Source organism: Macaca thibetana, chromosome 10, assembly GCF_024542745.1.
Source record: "Macaca thibetana thibetana isolate TM-01 chromosome 10, ASM2454274v1, whole genome shotgun sequence".
In the NCBI taxonomy this organism is placed as follows: domain Eukaryota; kingdom Metazoa; phylum Chordata; class Mammalia; order Primates; family Cercopithecidae; genus Macaca; species Macaca thibetana.
The window spans coordinates 9,663,824-9,682,171 of NC_065587.1; the positions used below are offsets into that span (position 1 = coordinate 9,663,824).

The 18,348-nt window shown below is 46.9% G+C and overlaps 1 protein-coding gene and 1 pseudogene across 2 annotated transcripts in view; one reads left to right on the forward strand and one right to left on the reverse strand.

Annotated features, from left to right (window-relative positions):
* Positions 1 to 18,348, forward strand: part of LOC126929229 (60S ribosomal protein L17-like) — a 198,475-nt pseudogene that overhangs the window by 148,353 nt on the left and 31,774 nt on the right.
* Positions 12,424 to 18,348, reverse strand: part of EP300 (E1A binding protein p300) — a 92,449-nt gene continuing 86,524 nt past the window's right edge. For both annotated transcript variants that reach the window (XM_050805796.1, XM_050805797.1), the window contains 3 exons: positions 18,113 to 18,274; positions 15,963 to 16,244; positions 12,424 to 15,718 (listed from right to left, as the gene is read on the reverse strand). In XM_050805796.1, coding sequence (XP_050661753.1) covers positions 13,535 to 15,718; positions 15,963 to 16,244; positions 18,113 to 18,274 — 2,628 coding nt within the window. In that variant the 3' untranslated portion in view covers positions 12,424 to 13,534. The remainder of the gene's footprint in view (positions 15,719 to 15,962; positions 16,245 to 18,112; positions 18,275 to 18,348) is intronic.

An 18,348-nucleotide genomic window follows, 5' to 3' on the forward strand; every position in this document is an offset into this window, starting at 1 on the left:
ATTTCACTTTCTCCCACTTGCAAATCTGTGAGCAGGTTCTGAATCTGAACGACTTCTTACCACAAAACGTATCTCCGGCCGGGTGCGGTGGCTCAAGCCTGTAATCCCAGCACTTTGGGAGGCCGAGACGGGCGGATCACGAGGTCAGGAGATCGAGACCATCCTGGCTGACACGGTGAAACCCCGTCTCTACTAAAAAATACAAAAAACTAGCCGGGCGAGGTGGCGGGCGTCTGTAGTCCCAGCTACTCGGGAGGCTGAGGCAGAAGAATGGCGTGAACCCGGGAGGTGGAGCTTGCAGTGAGCCGAGATCCGGCCACTGCACTCCAGCCTGGGCGACAGAGCCAGACTCCGTCTCAAAAAAAAAAAAAAAAAAAAAAAAAAAAGTATCTCCAGTATGTCCCCTTTCTGCATCCCCACTGCTACCACCCTTGTCCAGCTCCTGAGTGGCTCTCTCCTGTGTTCACCGCAACTCCCAACAGTTTCCCAAATCACTGGCCGATGGAAACTCCTCTCACTGATTAGAAATCTTCTGTCCTTATTAGGCTAAAGCAAAGAATCAGGTGTGTTATTAGGGCTGTAATGTCTATCCTGAATGAACATTTTTTGGCTGTCTTATACCCTAACAGCATGTCCATTTATCCCTATTACTGGTTTCAGTGGGGTCTGATTCATATGTCATGGCTTCTCATAAAGTTGCTTCAACTGCAGTTCACTTTGTTGTTATATCACAAGACCTTTTAAGCAACAGCCAAGGGAAATGTGTGTAGACTGAATTTGGTTGTCCACGACCTCAACTGTGGTGCAGTGTGGGAATTTCTCTCATATCTGAGTTCCAAAATGTAAAAATACTTGTTGCTTTTGATTCCCTTTTTTTTTTTTTTTTTTTTTTTTAAAGAGACAAGGTCTCACTCTGTTGCTTAGGTTGGAGTACAGTGGTGCAATAATAGCTCACTGCATCCTTGACCTTCTGGTCTCAAGTGATCCTCCTGCTTCACCCTCTGGAGTAGCTGGGACTACAGGCCTGTATCACCATGCCGGGCTAATTAAAAAAAAATTTTTTTTTTTTTAGCTGGGCGCAGTGGCTCACGCCTGTAATCCAGCACTTGGTAAGGCTGAGACAGGCGGATCACCTGAGGTCAGGAATTCCAGACCAGCCTGGGCAACATAGCGAAACCCTGTCTCTATTAAAAATACAAAAAAGCCAGACGTGGCACGTGCCTGTACTTCTAGCTACTCGGGAGGCTGAAGCAGGAAAATCTCTTGAACCCAGAAGGCAGAGGTTACAGTGAGCCGAGATTGAGCCACTGCACTCCAGCCTGGGTGACGAGCAAAACTTCGTCTCAAAATAATAATAATAATAATAATAAATAATAAAAGAAAAAAAAATTGTTGTAGGGATGGGGTCTCCCTATGTTGTTCAGGCTGGTCTTGAACTCCTGACCTCAAGTGACCCTCCCACGTCAGCCTCCCAAAGTGCTGGGATTACAGGCATGAGCCACTGCGCCCGGCCAATAGCTGATTCCCCCGCCCCCCTAGTCTTTTGGATACAATCATGTAACTGATTGTTCTGAACTCTTCCCTTCTGTGGCTAAGAAGCTAAAAGTCAAATCTGTGACCCTGTCCTTGCAGGTGTATGGATCTGATGGCATGTATTTTGAATACTAACTTAATCCCTATTTCAACTTAATTTTTTAAAAATAGAAGTGTAAATTGTATTTAATATTTTTGCACCATATTCTACCATTATAATGATTTCTATAATCATAACTTAGTTCTATATGCTCTAGAACTTCATATAAATATAATCATGCAGTATGTACTCTTTTGAGTTCTCCTTCACACAGCATAGTGTCTTTCAGATTTAGCCATGTCAGTGCACATATTAGTAGTTATTCATTTTTGTTGCTGTGCAGTATTCTGTTGTACCAATTTGTTTATCCATTCATCTGTTGCTGGACATTTGAGTTGTTTCCAGTTTTTAGCTACTGTAAATAATCCTGCTGTAAACATTCTTTTTGTGGACAAATATTTTTATTTTCTTCAATAAATACCAGAAGTAGAACTCCTGGGACATAGGGAAAATGAATGAGTAACTATATAAGAAATGGCCAGCCGGGCGTGGTGGCTCACGCCTGTAATCCCAGCACTTTGGGAGGCTGAGATGGGCAGATTACCTGAGGTCAGGAGTTCGAGACTAATCTGGCCAACATGGTGAAACCCTATCTCTACTAAAATTACAAAAATTAGCCCAGCATGGTGGCAGGCGCTTATAATCCCAGCTACTTGGGAGGCTGAGGCAGGAGAATTGTTTGAACCTGGGAGGCAGAGGTTGCAGTGAGCCGGGATCACACCACTGTACACTTCAGCCTGGGTGACAGAGCGAGACTCCATCAAAAAAAAAAAAGGCTGGGTGCCATGGTTCACGCCTGTAATCCCAACACTTTGGGAGGCCGAGGTGGGCAGATCCCCTGAGGTCATGAGTTCGGGACTAGCCTGACAAACGTGGAGAAACCCCATCTGTACTAAAAATACAAAATTAGCCAGGTGTGGTACTGTATGCCTGTAATCCCAGCTACTGGGGAGGCTGAAGCAGGAAAATCGCTTGAACCTGGGAGGTGGAGGTTGCAGTGAGCTGAGATCGCACCATTGCACTGAGCCTGGGCAACAAGAGAAAAGCTTTGTCTCAAAAAAAAAAAAAGGGGCCAAACTTTTTTTCAAGATAGTTTCACTATTTTTATATTCTACCAGCATTAGATGAGAGTTCCCATTGCTATTAATGTCCATCATTTTGTTTTAGCCTTTTTTGTGAGTATGACAAGTGTCTTATTGTGGCATTCAACTTCATTGAGATATAAATTACATACAATAAAATCCATCTTTTTAAAATCTCTGCTTCAGTGAGTTTTGACAGACATACACAGTTGTGAAACCACCACCACCATCACTTCCATCACCCCAAAAAGCTCCTTTGTGCCCCTTGCCCTTTCCCAACCACTTTCCCCTCAAAACCGCTGCTTTCCTTTATTGTCTTTTCTCGAAATCCATATGGGATTTACTCTTTTGCATCTGGCTTTTTTTTTTTCTTTTCTGGCTAGTTATGATTACTCATTTTCTTTTATTTTATTTTTGTAGAGACGAGTGTCTCACTGTGTTGCCCACGCTGGAGTCAAACTCCTGGTCTCAAGCGATCCTCCTGGCTTGGCCTCCCACAGTACTGGGATTACAGGTGTGAGGCCTGTACCCAGCAAATCTGGCTTTTTTCATTTAGCATAACGCTTTCAGATTCATTCATGTTGTGTTTATTTGCTGTTTGTTCCTTTTGATTGCTGGGTGATAATGCATTGTTTGGATGTATCATGATTGTTTATGCATTTAGTAGCTGTTAGGCATTCTGGTTGTTTCCATCATTTGGCTATTTTTAATAATGCTATCAAATGCTATCAACAGTCACATGAAGGTCTTTGGACATACGTTTTTATTTCTCTTTTTTTTTTTTTTTTTTTTTTTTGAGACGGAGTCTGGCTCTGTCGCCCAGGCTAGGGTGCAGTGGCCGGATCTCAGCTCACTGCAAGCTCCGCCTCCCGGGTTTACGCCATTCTCCTGCCTCAGCCTCCGGAGTAGCTGGGACTACAGGCGCCCACCACCTCGCCCGGCTAGTTTTTTGTATTTTTTAGTAGAGACGGGGTTTCACCGTGTTAGCCAGGATGGTCTCGATATCCTGACCTCATGATCCGCCCATCTCGGCCTCCCAAAGTGCTGGGATTACAGGCTTGAGCCACCACGCTGGGCCTACGTTTTTATTTCTCTTGGGTAAACAGACATGGGATTGCTGAGTGGTACATTAAATGTATTTTAAAGTTTTTATTTTTTGAGATGGAGTCTCGCTCTGTTGCCCAGGCCAAAGTGTACAGTGGTGTGATCTTGGCTCACTGCAACCTCCACCTCCCAGGTTCAAGTGATTCTCCTGCTTCAGCCTTCTGAATAGCTGGGATTACAGGCGTGCGCCACCACACCTGGCTAATTTTGTATTTTTAGTAGAGACGGGGTTTCACCATGTTAGCCAGGATGGTCTCGATCTCCTGACCTTGTGATCCGCCCGTCTCGGCCTCCCAAAGTGCTGGGATTACAGGCTTGAGCCACCGCGCCCGGCCTAATTTTTGTATTTTTAGTAGAGACAGGGTTTCACCATGTTGGCCAGGATGGTCTCGATATCTTGACCTTGTGATCCGCCTGCCTCAGCCTCCAAAGTGCTGGGATTACAGGCATGAGCCACTGCGCTGGGCCAACTCTGTTGAACTTTTTAGAGGAACTGCTAGATTGTTTTCCATTTTCCATGATCACTAGCAGTGTATGAGGATTCCAGTTTCTCCCTATTCTAGCCAACACTTGGTATTGTCCTTTGGACTATTGCCATCTGAGTGGGTGTGAAGCAGTATCTCATTGTGGTTTTGACTTGCATTTCCCTAATGACTAACGGCTTTGAGCATCTTTTCACGTGCTTATTGGCCATTTGTATATCTTCTTTGGGGAAATATCTATTAAAATCCTTTTCCCATTTAAAAAATTACTCCTTTTTTTATTGTTGAGGGTAATTTTTTTTTTTTTTTGTCCCCCAGGCTGGAGTGCAGTGGCGTGATCTTGGCTTACTGTAACCTCTGCCTCCTGGGTTCAAGTGATTCTCCTGCCTCAGCCTCCTGAGTAGCTGGGACTACAGGCGCCCACCACCACGCCCGGCTAATTTTTTGCATTTTTAGTAGAGACGGGGTTTCACCGTGTTAGCCAGGATGGTCTCGATCTCCTGACCTCGTGATCCGCCCGCCTTGGCCTCCCAAAGTGCTGGGATTACAGTCGTGAGCCACCGCACCTGGTCTTTTTTTTTTTTTTTTTTTTTTTTTTGATACTGAGTCTCGCTATTGTCACCCAGGCTGGAGTGCAATGGCGCGATCTTGGCTCACTGCAACCTTTTCCTCCCAGGTTCAAGCAATTCTCCTGCCTCAGTTACCTGAGCAGCTGGGATTACAGGCGCCTGCCACTGTGCCCAGCTGATTTTTTTTTTTTTTTTTTTTTTAGTAGAGACAGGGGTTTCACCATGTTAGCCAGGCTGGTCTCGATCTCCTGACCTCATGATCCACCCACCTCGTCCTCCGGAAGTGCTGGGATTACAGGCATGAGCCACTGCCCCCGGCCCAAAATTTTAAAATATAGTCTAGGTACAGAAGTATGTGATCTGCAGATATATGCTCCCATTCTGTGTCTTGTTACTTTCTTGGTCACGTCCTCTAATGCACAAAAGTTTTGAGGTCTAATTTGTTTTTGCTTTGGTTGCTTGTGCTTTTTAGGGGTTATATCTAAGAAACCATTGCCTATTCCAAGGTCATGAAAATTTATACCCATATTTTCTTTCTTTTTTTTTCTTAGACGGAGTTTCACTCTTGTCACCCAGGCTGGAGTGCAATGGGGCGATCTCGGCTCACTGCCACCTCTGCCTCCCAGGTTCTAGCGATTCTCCTGCCTCTGCCTCCCGAGTAGCTGGGATTACAGGTGCGCACCACCATGCCTGGTTAATTTTTGTATTTTTAGTAGAGATGGGGTTTCACCACGTTGGCCAGGCTGGTCTCGAACTCCTGACCTCACATGATTCAACCACCTTGGCCTCCCAAAGTGCTGGGATTACAAGTGTGAGCCACTGTGCCCAGCCTATACCTATATTGTCTTCTGTAATTTTAATATTTTAGCGTTTACATTTTGGTCTATGATCCATTTTGAGTAAATTTTTGTATTTGGTATAAGGTAGGGAGTCCAACTTTATTTATTTTTGAGATGGAGCCTTACTCTGTTGCCTAGGCTGGCATGCAATGGTGCTGTCCAGCTCTCTGCAACCTCTGTGTCCCAGGTTCAAGTGATTCTCCCACCTCAGCCGTCCGAGTAGCTGGGATTACAGGCCCCATCACTATGGTAATTTTTAAATTTTTTTTTTTTTTTTTTTTTTTTGAGATGGAGTCTTGCTCTGTCGCCCAGGCTGGAGTGCAGTGGCCGGATCTCAGCTCACTGCAAGCTCCGCCTCCTGGGTTTACGCCATTCTCCTGCCTCAGCCTCCCGAGTAGCTGGGACTACAGGCGCCCGCCACCTCGCTCGGCTGGTTTTTTGTATTTTTTAGTAGAGACGGGGTTTCACCATGTTAGCCAGGATGGTCTCGATCTCCTGACCTCGTGATCCGCCCATCTCGGCCTCCCAAAGTGCTGGGATTACAGGCTTGAGCCACCGCGCCCGGCCTCAATTTTTAAATTTTTAGTAGAGACAGGGTTTCACCATGTTGGCCAGGCTGGTCTCGAACTCCTGACCTCAAGTGATCTGCCCACCTCCGCCCCACAAAGTGCTAGGATTACAGGTGTGAGCCACCGCGCCTGGCCTCCAACTTTATTCTTTTAAATGTGGATGTCTAGTTGTTCCAGAACTATCTGTTAAAAAAGTTATTCTTTCTCTATTGGATTATTTTGGCAACCTTATAAACAATCAATTGACCATAAATGTATGAATTTTTTTCTGGATTGTCAGTTCTGTTCCAGTGATCTAAACGTCTGTCCTTATGCCAGTACCACACAGTCTTGATTACTATAGCTTCACAGTAAGTTTTCAAATTAAGAAGTGTGAGTCCTCCAAAATTGTTTTTATTTTTCAAGATTATTTTGGCTGTTCTGGCTTCTTTGGATTTTCAAATGTATTTTAGGGTCAGCCTTAATCCCAACACTTTGGGAGGCTGAGGTGGGCGAATTGCTTGAGCTCAGGAGTTCAAGATTAGCATGACAAAATCCCATCTTTAAAAAACAAAAGACAAAACAAAAGAAAAATTAGCCAGGCTTGGTGGCATGTGTCTGTGGTCCCAGCTACTTGGGAAGCTGAGGCAGGAGGATCACTTGAGCCCAGGAGGTGGAGGTTGCAGTGAGCTGAGATCGTGCCACTGCACTCCAGCCTGGGTAATGGAGAGAGACCCTGTCTCAAAACAAAAAAAATTTTTTAAGTAGGCTTTTATGTTTTATTTTTATTTTTTTTTGAGACAGGGTCTCACTCTGTAGCTCAGGCTGGAGTGCAGTGGTGCAATCTCAGCTCCCTGCATCCTCCGCCTCCTGGGTTCAAGCAATCTTCCCGTCTCAGCCTCCCGAGTAGCTGGGACTACAGCCGTGTGCCACCACACCTGGCTAATTTTTGTATTTTTTTTTTTTTTTTTTAGACGGAGTCTAGCTCTGTTGCCCAGGCTGGAGTGCAGTGGCCAGATCTCAGCTCACTGCAAGCCCCGCCTCCCGGGTTCACGCCATTCTCGTGCCTCAGCCTCCCGAGTAGCTGGGAGTACAGGCGCCCGCCACCTCGCCCGGCTAATTTTTTTTGTATTTTAGTAGAGACGGGGTTTCACCGTGTTAGCCAGGATGGTCTCGATCTCCTGACCTCGTGATCCGCCCGTCTCGGCCTCCCAAAGTGCTGGGATTACAGGCTTGAGCCACCGCGCCCGGCCAATTTTTGTATTTTTAGTAAAGGTGGGGTGTCACTATATTGGCCAGGCTGGTCTCGAACTGACTTCAGGTTATCTTCCTGCCTTGGCCTCCCAAACCCAAAGTGCTGGGATTACAGGTGTGAGCCACTGTGCCCAGCCTGGTTTTTTTTTTTTTTGAGATGGAGTCTCACTCTGTCGCCCAGGCTGGAGTGCAGTGGTACGATCTCGGGCTCACTGCAACCTCCACCTCCAGGGTCAGAGGGATTCTCCCGCCTCAGCCTCCCGAGTGGCTAGGGTTACAGCACGTGCCACCACACCTGGCTAATTTTTTGTATTTTTAGTAGAGACGGGGTTTCACCGTGTTAGCCAGGATGGTCTCGATCTCCTGACCTTGTGATCTGCCCGCCTCAGCCTCCCAAAGTGCTGAGATTACAGGGGTGAGCCACCGTGCCCGGCAATGGTCTGGCACTTTTGTCCAGACTGAGTGCAGTGAGGCCATCACGGTCCACTGCAGCCTCAACCTTCCAGACTCAAGTGATCCTCCCACCTCAGCCTCCCAAGTAGCTGGGACCACAGAGGCATGCCACCATGACTGGCTACTTTTTTTGTATTTTTTGTAGAGATGGGGTTTCACCATTTTGCCCAGGCTGGTCTTGAATTACTGGGCTCAGCTGATCCCCCCACCTCAGCCTCCCAAAGTGCTGGAATTACAGGCATGAGCCACTGGCCCTAGCCCAGGAACACTGCTTTAACAATATACGGTTTTCTGATTTATAAATAAGAATGCCTTTCCATTTATTTAGGTCTTTAATTTCTTCCAACAGTCTTTTCTAGTTTTCAATGTACAAGGTTTTTGCACTTCTGTTAAATTTATTCCTGGCCGGGCGCGGTGGTTCACGCCTGTAATCCCAATACTTTGAGAGGCTGAGGCAGGCGGATCACCTCAGGTCAGGAGTTTGAAACCAGCCTGACCAACATGGAGAAACCCCATCTCGACTAAAAATACAAAATTAGCTGGGCGTGGTGGCGCACAGCTGTAATTCCAGCTACTTGGGAGGCTGAGGCAGGAGAATTGCTTGAACCCAGGAGGCGGAGGTTGTAGTGAGCTGAGATCACACCATTGCCCTCCAGCCTGGACAAGCGTGAAACGTCTCAAAAAAAAAATTATTCCTAAACATTTTATTTTCTTTTTTTTGAGACAGAGTCTTGCTCTGTCACCAGGCTGGAGTGCAGTGGCGTGATCTCAGTTCAAGCCATTCTCCTGCCTCAGCCTCCTGTGTAGCTGTGGCTACAGGTGCACACTACCACGCCCAGCTAATTTTTGTGTATTTAGTAGAGACGGGGTTTCATCATGTCGGCCAGAATGGTCTCGATGTCTTAACCTCATGATCTGCCCGCCTTGGCCTCACAAAGTGCTGGGATTACAGGCATGAGCCACTGTGCCCGGCCAACTTTATTCTTTTTGATGCTGGCCTTTGTCCTTCGTCTTTCAATAGGATGACCTCATCATTAACATAATACTGTCTGGAGATGTTTCCTTGGTTGTAAAATGAGAAGCCTAGGGAGATTATTTTTATGATTCCTTAGTTGTCCCCCTCCCCTCCACTTTTCAGTGTTTAGTCTGTATTTTGAGTTTGCTTGAAAGAGGTCCCTACGACACATCCGCTGGTTAATCTGCAGCCATCACTGGGGCTTCTCTACCATAAAGGAGATAAAGGACATGGAGAGCAATGGCTTTGGAGTCCAACAGGCTATTGTCCTGGTAAGCCTTTTACTGGCCATGTGATCTTGAGGACGTTATTTCACCTGAGCTTGTTTTTCATTTGTTGAGTGAGGCTGTTACTGAGGATTCAATAGGCGAAGTGAATGACAGCACCTGGAGCACTGCTAGCCTACTGGGCCCATTTCATAGATTGACGTGCTATAACAGCCTGGGAGGGTCTCACTTGGCCACCCTAGCAGAAGTGCAGTGCCACAATCATGGCTTACAGAAGCCTCGATCTCCTGGGCTCAAGCAATCCTCCCCCGTCAGCCTCCTAAGTACCTGGGACTCCGGTGTGTGCCACCATGCCTTGTTTTTTTTATAAATTATTTTTTATCGTAGAGATGGGGCTCTCACTCTGTTACCCAGGCTGGTCTCCCAACTCCTGGCCTCAAGCAATCCTTCCTCCCTCAGCCTCCCACAGTGCTGGGATTACAGGTGGAAACCTGCACCTGGCCTCTTCCTAACTTTTCATTGTGAACATCCAAAAAACTACAAACGTTGAAATCATCTTCTTGTATTGCTGACTCTGGATTAATCCATATCTTCTACCTCCATAACACGATTTCTGATCTGGGCAAGGGCAGCTTTTCCCCCCTGCCCTTTTTTTTTTTTTTTTTTTTTTTTTTGAGACGGAGTTTTGCTCATCTCCCAGGCTGGAGTGCAGTGGCGTGATCTTGGCTCACTGTAACCTCTGCCTCCTGGGTTCAAGTGATTCTCCTGCCTCAGCCTCTTGAGTAGCTGGGATTTCCAGTGCCCGCCACCACACCCAGCTAATTTTTTTTTGTATTTTTAGTAGAAATGGGGTTTCTCCACATTAGCCAGGCTGGTCTCAAACTCCTGACCTCAGGTGATCCACCCGCCTCTGCTTCCCCAAGTGTTGGGATTACAGGAGTGAGCCAGTGTGCCTGGCCTCCCTCCTATTCAATGACTTCTGCTGCTACTTCCTGCTTTCATTATTGCAGTGAGAATGTGCTGGTCTAACACTTCAACCTGGCTGTCTTTAGCCAGAGGCAGAATTTGAAAACTGGGAATTTACTGCTTGGAAATGGGATAGAATTCTAAACATTTCCTTTTTGAGGGTTTATTCAGATGAATCCTGGGCCCCTAGTCTTAGGGAGCTGGAAGGCTGTCTTTCTGGAACAGGTATTCACTACTTCCTGGTCTCAGCTAAGTAGACCTGGAGCTACTCCCTGGCAGAATCTGGTGCACTCTTCTGGGCGCCTCCTCTTCCTATCTCCCCTCCAACATCCAGCTTCCACGCTACCCTTTCCAGAAACATTTCCAATTCCCATCAGCTAGGTTTTCTTTTATGGATTCCCTCTTGCATTCCTTGCATACATCACTTGGTACTTGGTACTTTGTCACGCTGTCTTCTAGACCTTAAGCTGGTTAGCTTGAGGGCAGGGCTGCATGCTGTTCATGTGTGCTCTGCCTGGTCTGGCACAGATGTAGCTGCTCCATGGCTACCTGCTGGGTCACTGAGCTGAAGCAGGTGGATGCTTGATACATTTTCTGGGGCTGGCTCTGATTAATGCTGAGTGAGTTCACCTCACATTAAGATGCTGGTAAGGTGGCTCGTGCCTGTAATCACAAATTGGGAGGCCAAGTTGGGAGGATCACTTGAGTCTAGGAGTTCGAGACCAGATTGGGTAACATAGCGAGACCTAGTCTCTATAAAAATTTAAAAAATTTTTATATGTCATGTCAGCCAAGCATGATGGTACACACCTTTGAGTCCCAGCTACTAGGGAGGCTGAGGTGAGAGGATTGCTTCAGCCCATGAGTTTGAGGCTACAGTGAACTACAGTTGTGCCACGGCATTCCAGCCTGGGTGACCAGACTGTCTTAAAAAAGAAAGATGCTGTTTTTTTTCAGACTGTAAAATAGTAGCAACAGGTCAAGGTATCTGAAAATCTTCTTTAGCAGTCATATATGGTTAGTGTAAATCTCTGTGATAAAAGATCTGGAACTGATACCAAAGCAGCTCAGTACTTTTTAGTGTACTAACGTTTTAATAACTTGTTCACAGCCAGTGCAATGTTCAGTTGGAGGATCAATAACCAATAACCTCTCCATAAGCATCTAGCGTATTACTGGACTCGTAATCTCTCAGCCTTCTAGGTTTTATTTCCACACATTTTCCTTCCCTTCAACCTGATTCCAACTAACTTTTTTTTTTTTTTTTTTTTTTTTGAGACGGAGTCTCGCTGTGTCACCCAGGCTGGAGTGCAGTGGCGCGATCTCGGCTCACTGCAAGCTCCGCCTCCTGGGTTTACGCCATTCTCCTGCCTCAGCCTCCAAGTAGCTGGGACTACAGGCGCCCGCCACCACGCCCGGCTAGTTTTTTGTATTTTTAGTAGAGACGGGGTTTCACCATGTTAGCCAGGATGGTCTCGATCTCCTGACTTCGTGATCCACCCGCCTCGGCCTCCCAAAGTACTGGGATTACAGGCTTGAGCCACCGCGCCTGGCCTCCAACTAACTTCTTAGTATGCAGTTATTAAACAGGAGTGTTCCCCTAGCTTCGTCTTTTTTTGTTTTTAAAGGATGGAGTCTTGCTCTGTCGCTCAGGCTGTAGTGGTGCGACCTCGGCTCACTGCAACCTCCACCTCCAGAAGTCTAGAGATTCTCCTGCCTCAGCCTCCCAAGTAGCTACAGGTGCCTGCCACCATGCCCTGCTGATTTTTACATTTTTAGTAGAGATGGGGGTTTCACCATATTGGCTAGGCTGGTCTTGGAACTCCTGTCCTCATGATCTGCCTGCCTTGGCCTCCCAAGGTGTTGGGATTATAGGCATGAGCCACCGTGCCTGGCAAGTCTTGTTTTTTTCAAGAAGTTACTTGGGACTTAGGCAGGTATGATCCGTTGTCTTAGGTCCTCCTCCTCATCCCTGTAAGATGGTGATTAGAAGACCATGTGGTCATCCTTAAGCGATCCTGTATCAAGGTGTTAAGTAGGTATCACTTCCACCTTGACTGTTAGCTGGTACCTGCAGTACTTTTTCCCAGAACTTTGGACAAATTAACCAAGATCTACTTGTGAAAAATTGTATGTAGTAAAGAGGCTATAAGCTAATGCTTTCACTTTTTCCTCTGAATCCTAAGCACCGGGCACTTAAACTGGTGCACACCAAGACAAAGATGTGTTATCAAGTGAAACAAAGTCAGGGTGTCTGTCTCACACAGTTTATTTAACAATAGGTAATAAGAAATCAAATTTAACAGTCTATACAGTGATCCAAAGTTCATATTTATAAGTAATCAACTTTAATTGCATGATTTACAACAGTTGAGGGTTTTTGCTCTCTATTTTCAAGTTTTATAGAAAGTGTGTGTGTGTGTGTGTGTGTGTGTGAGTGGGGGTAGGGTAAGGAGGAAGAAAGCAAGCAAAGAAGAAACCCCCAGGGACATTTTGCATGTTAAAATCATCCCACCGGAATCGTTTCTTACCCTCTTTTTAATTTTTTTCCTTTGTTAGATGTAAAAATAACGAAAAAAATTCTTTCAAGAAACAGAAACCACAATATATAATACATCAATTTGGCAGCTGCCCCTGTATATTTTTGAAAAAGTCATTTTTCTCTCTACATGTACAAATTATTTTAATACTTGAAGTTTTACGCTCAGACTTACAGAATAGAAAATTTTCTGGAGCACAAAAGTTGACTTGAGGGGAAGAAAGGGAGTTTTTTTTTTTTTTTTTTTTAAACGTTTTTTAAAAGAATGAACATCTTTGCACCCAGAGAAAAAAAATTGGTATTTTAATATATATTTATATATATTTATATATATATAGAATGTAATTTTAAAGTAACATTAACCCCTTTTGTCCTCTGGTTTTAGAAATGTTTTAACTCTTCCATAAAGTGAGGAAAATAGGGAAAAATGTCAACCATCTGCACCAGTAAATAATAACTATTAATATTACATATTTTCATTAATTTAAAAAAAATAATAAAACCTATTGGAGGTGCAAGGCAGGAGCATATTGTTTGGCTTCACAGGCCTCAGCCTCCTCCCAGTGCACACTTGAACCACACACACAAGGGGAAAAAAAGGCTGGTGGTAACCAGCCATAACAAAAATATATTCTTTGTATTCTATCATCCCTCAGGTTCATCTTGCATGTTTGCGTTAAACCACAAACGGCTACTGCACAGTTCTTATATGTTCCAAGGAAAATTGTCTTTTAGGCTATGAAAGATTCAAAAAAATTGTTTTCAGTACAAAAAGTCTTAAGAGAAAATAATCTTTTTGCTCCCAAAATACTACAAGGTGTCTCTAGTGTATGTCTAGTGTACTCTGTGAGAGGTTTGAATTCAAGTCTGAGTTATCGGTGCTGAGTCCCAGGTCCGTGGCGCTTGCACCATGGAGGTTTGCCATGCCTGGATTGCTAGCAAGCTGAGAAAGCATTGAATTCTGGTCCGGGCTGGCAAAATGCCCTTGTTCCATGGGGTTGGCCTGGGCAGCTACCAGTCCAGGATGCGGGGAACTTGTCTGTGGGGAAACGTGGTGTGGAGAAGGCTGAGGCTGCATCCTTGGAGAAGGGCTGGAGTGGGGGGGCTGGGACTGTGGCCGTGGAGAAGGGACAGGCTGCGGAGAGCGCACTTGATTGGAGAGAGAATTAGGGATCTGCTGGCCTTGTAGGTGTGGAGACTGGGCCTGATTTGGGAGCATATGCTGCTGGGGGCTCATGGGGTTGGGCTGAGCAGGAGACCCCATCTGTTGCTGAAGGAGTCGCTGCTGATAGGCCTGTAGACTGGCACCTGCCTCTGCTCCCAAGGCCTGGGGGAGCTGGCCCATCTGTCCCATATTTCCTTGTTGCATCTGTTGCATGTGATGTTGCATCCGCTGCTGCTGCTGTGGTGGGTAGCCAACTCCTTGGGGTTGCTGGAACTGGTTATGGTTAGCCATTCCTGGGCCTATTCCTGGCCCTGCTCCCTGTTGCTGCTGCTGCTGCATCATCTGTTGTCGTCTCAAGATGTCTCGGAATTGTGAAGGCATGGTGTTGTGGTTCATGTTCATCTGCTGAGACTGGGGGCTCATCCCTCCCATGGGCGGCTGGAGTTGCTGCTGGGGTTGCTGCTGGGGCAGGCCAGCCCTCTGGACGCCCGCCTGCATTGGATTCATGTTCTGCATGGCTGGATTGGAGTGGACCCCCTGCTGACCTGGCATGGTAGGTGGCTGCAGCCCTGGCTGCCCCTGGGGCATGCCAGGCTGCCCAGGGATGGGTTGTGGATTAGAGTTGGCATACTTGGCAGCCCGCTGCTTGATGAATGCAGCCAACAGCTGGGGGTTGGCGTGAAGGATACTAAGCACCTGTTGCTGCTGTAGGGGAGAGCTGGGAGACCTGAGAGTCCGCAAAAGGTTTTGTAAGGCTTGTTGAGACACAGTGCCTGGTTTGAGTGGGCTCACACCTACCTGGCCCAATCCTGGTTGTGGAGCCATGTTCAAGGGTTGACCATGCTGGGCCACTGACATCATGGCTGGCCTTGGCATCCCAGACTGTAGTTGCTGGGGCTGAGGCAATCCTCCTTGGCCCCAGGGTGGCTGTTGCTGCATCCCGGTCGGTCCCATCCCTGGCTCCAAATGCCCACTGGGACCTCTGGTCATGGGAGGTGGGTTCATACCCATGGGGGCCATGGGAGTCATCGGGGGCATCTGATGTTGGATTGGCCTTTGAAAAATTTGCACGTGGGCCATCTGGCGCTGCGTCTCTGCTGCTCTCTGAATCTGCATTGCCATTTCCACTGCTGCAGGTGGGGGCCCAGGAAGGGGTGGCTGAGCAGTCTGAGGAGGGGTTGGAGGGGTCACCTGGCCTGCTGCCTTACCCTGGGACACAGGGCCAGCAGCTTGAGTCCTGGGCAAGTAGGGTGGCATACTATTGGGAGGGGTAGGCTGAGGCTGAGAGGTGGGCTGGGGCGTCTGTGGGGTGGTTGGCTGTTGGCCAGTTGGTGTCGTTGGAGTGGCAGGAGTGGGGGAAGGGAGGCCCTGTTGCTGCCCGACCACACCAGTCCGCTGCATGCTGGCCATCCTCCTGCGAAGCATTTGGGCCTGTTGTAGTCGGTGCTGCAGCTGCTGCTGCCGGAGCTTCTGCTTGATGTTTAGGCAGAACGGCACTGGGCATTTGTTCTCCTGGCAGTGCTTGGCATGGTAGCAGCAGAGGGCGATGAGCTGCTTGCAGATGGGGCACCCGCCATTGGTTTTCCGTTTGCAACCCTTGGTATGCTGCACAACCCGCTTCATCTTCTGGCAGGATGGCAGGGAGCAATTGGCATTCCGACACTGGCAAGCATGGACCAGAGACTGGATGCAGCGCTGGATACTCAGGCGGCGAGAATCGCCTGGGCTCTGGGTGGCTGCAGTCTGCTGGTTGTTGCTCTCATCATCTAAGCCAAGACCTAGTTTCTCCATTTTGTGGTCATGGTTTTTAGTGTTATAGCAGGTGATACACAAGTCATAATCCTAGAGAAAAAACAGGAAGTGCAGGTAAACTCTCCAAGATTTAAGTCATTCAAAAGTATTTTGGATACTCTCTGGGCTGGAAAAGCCCCTTTCGTAGAACAAAAACCAGCCTCTTCAGCTCTGCCTCGCAAACACAAGGCCAGGCCCCTGCCATCCCACAGGCCTATATACAACACGAGGCTGCATGGCCCCTCAGAACAACCCTGCAGAGCTCACCTCCTTGTTCCCACAACCCAGTGCCTACCTCACAGACAGTACAGTGCCAGCGTGTCTCCACATGGTGCTTGCATTCATTGCAGGTGTAGACAAAGCGGTCCTGGCTCTGCGTGTGCAGCTCCACCAGCATGCACATGGTGGACCACTGGGCTCTTCGGAGTGAAGAGAACTCCAGGTGCTTGTCTCTTGCCAGCGTGAGAAACGCATCCCGACCATCCATCAGATCACAGGGGATGAGAGGGTCAGGATCAACAATGGGAGGCAGGGAGTTGGCAGTAGGGCCAGCAATGAGGCGGATCACAAAGAAGACCTGCAAAACACACAATCTCTTTTTTTGAGACAGGGCCTCGGTCTGTCACCCAGACTGGAGTGCAGTGGTGTGCTCTTGGCTCACTACAACCTCTGCCTCCTGGGCTCAAGCAATTATCCCACCTTGGCTTCCTGAATAGCTGAGACCACAGGCCCACACCACCACGCCTGGCTAATTTCTGCATTTTTTGTAGAGACGAGGTTTTACCATGTTACCCAGGCTATTCTCAAACTCCTGAGCTCAAGTGATCTGCCTGCTTCAGCCTCCCAGAGTGCTGGGATTACAGGTGTGAGCAGGTAAAGCAGGCTAAGCACCAATGAGACTGGCGAATGCTTAGTTTTTTTTTTTTTTTTTTTGAGACAGTGTCTCTGTCACCCAGGCTGGAGTGCAGTGGCCAGATCTCGGCTCACTGCAAGCTCCGCCTCCCGGGTTTACGCCATTCTCCTGCCTCAGCCTCCCGAGTAGCTGGGACTACAGGCACCTGCCACCTTGCCCGGCTAGTTTTTTTTTTTTTTTTTTGTATTTTTTTAGTAGAGATGGGGTTTCACTGTGTTAGCCAGGATGGTCTCGATCTCCTGACCTCGTGATCCGCCCATCTCGGCCTCCCAAAGTGCTGGGATTACAGGCTTGAGCCACCGCGCCCGGCCATGCTGAGTTAGTTTTACCATACTCCTCCTGCTCTCCTTTTCCTGCTTTACCTTTTTGGTCTCTTGAGACTGACTATAAATAGAACTGAAATGCACATCCTGTGATTTTTTCTCCCTTATTCAATAACTCCTTCAGAGTAAGAATGGTCTAGGTCAGGTAGAGCACCACACACAGTGGACATTTTGCCCCAAGGCAGTCTACTTTAAGATGCGATCCATGGTTTAACCTCAAACTAATTACAACAAACCAGACAAATCCAAATATGGAGACAGTATGAAAAACAACTGGCCTGGACTCATGAAGGTCCCCTGTGCAACTTTCCTGTGTAACTTTTCCTACAGGTTTGAAAGGGAGTGGAATGGATAAAAAATCTTAGTCCTTGTAGACAAAGCAATAAAATTCTTGTTCACTGAAGTTTGAAAAGAACTCGTTAACAACCATCAATTCTCATAACCATTAGTGTAAAAGGTATAAAAAGCTGGTATTATTATGTATTTGACATTAATTAGTATATAACTATAAATGCCTATTAAAGTAACAAAATGTAAAACATCACCTTAAGAAATTAGGAACTTGTGAGAAACTGCTGTATTGATAACAGATTATTCAACATCTGTGCACAATGGCAGCCACACTCACAGTGTCTCTGGCCAGCAATGTTCGCTGCTTCTGCCACCCTACAACTAGGCCAATAGCTACATTTACAACCTAAATTGAATGTGTCCACAATTTAAGTCAAACCTATTACAATATATTCTAAGGGCTTTTCCCAACTGCCTAGGATTCTGTGGCATTACTTACTGCTTGAAATAGCTAGTAACTATTAATTGTTAATAATCATTACCTAAGTGAGACAACCTCCAAAGTGCTGGGATTACAGGCATGAGCCACCATGCCCAGCGAACAGTGATTTTATTCATTTTTTTTCTTTTTGGAGATGGAGTTTCGCTCTCGTTGCCCAGGCTGGAGTGCAATGGCACGATCTCGGCTCACTGCAACCTCCGCCTCCTGGGTTCAAGCAATTCTCCTGCCTCTGCCTCCCGAGTAGCTGGGATTACTGGTGCCTGTCACCACACCTGGCTAATTTTTGTATTTTTAGTAGAGACAGGGTTTCACCACGTTGGTCAGGCTGGTCTTGAACTCGTGACCTCAGGTGATCCACCACGCCTGGCCAGAAATCTTGCTGTTTTTCCCCAACTGCGTGGGTGGCTGCATCTTACCTCTTTATGCTTCTCCATGGTGGCATATAGTTTCTGTGAGAGGTCGTTAGATACATTGGGCATCCCAGGTTTCTTCTTGTTGCCCCTACTTAGGCTGCTCTTATTTTTGCTGGTTTTCTTATTATTCTTCTTTTTAGCATTTTTACTGTCTCCCTTGGTCACCTGCAGAGTAGCACAAAGGAGACAAGAAAATAAGGTTTTTGTTAAGTAATCTGGGAATAACACTATTGAATATC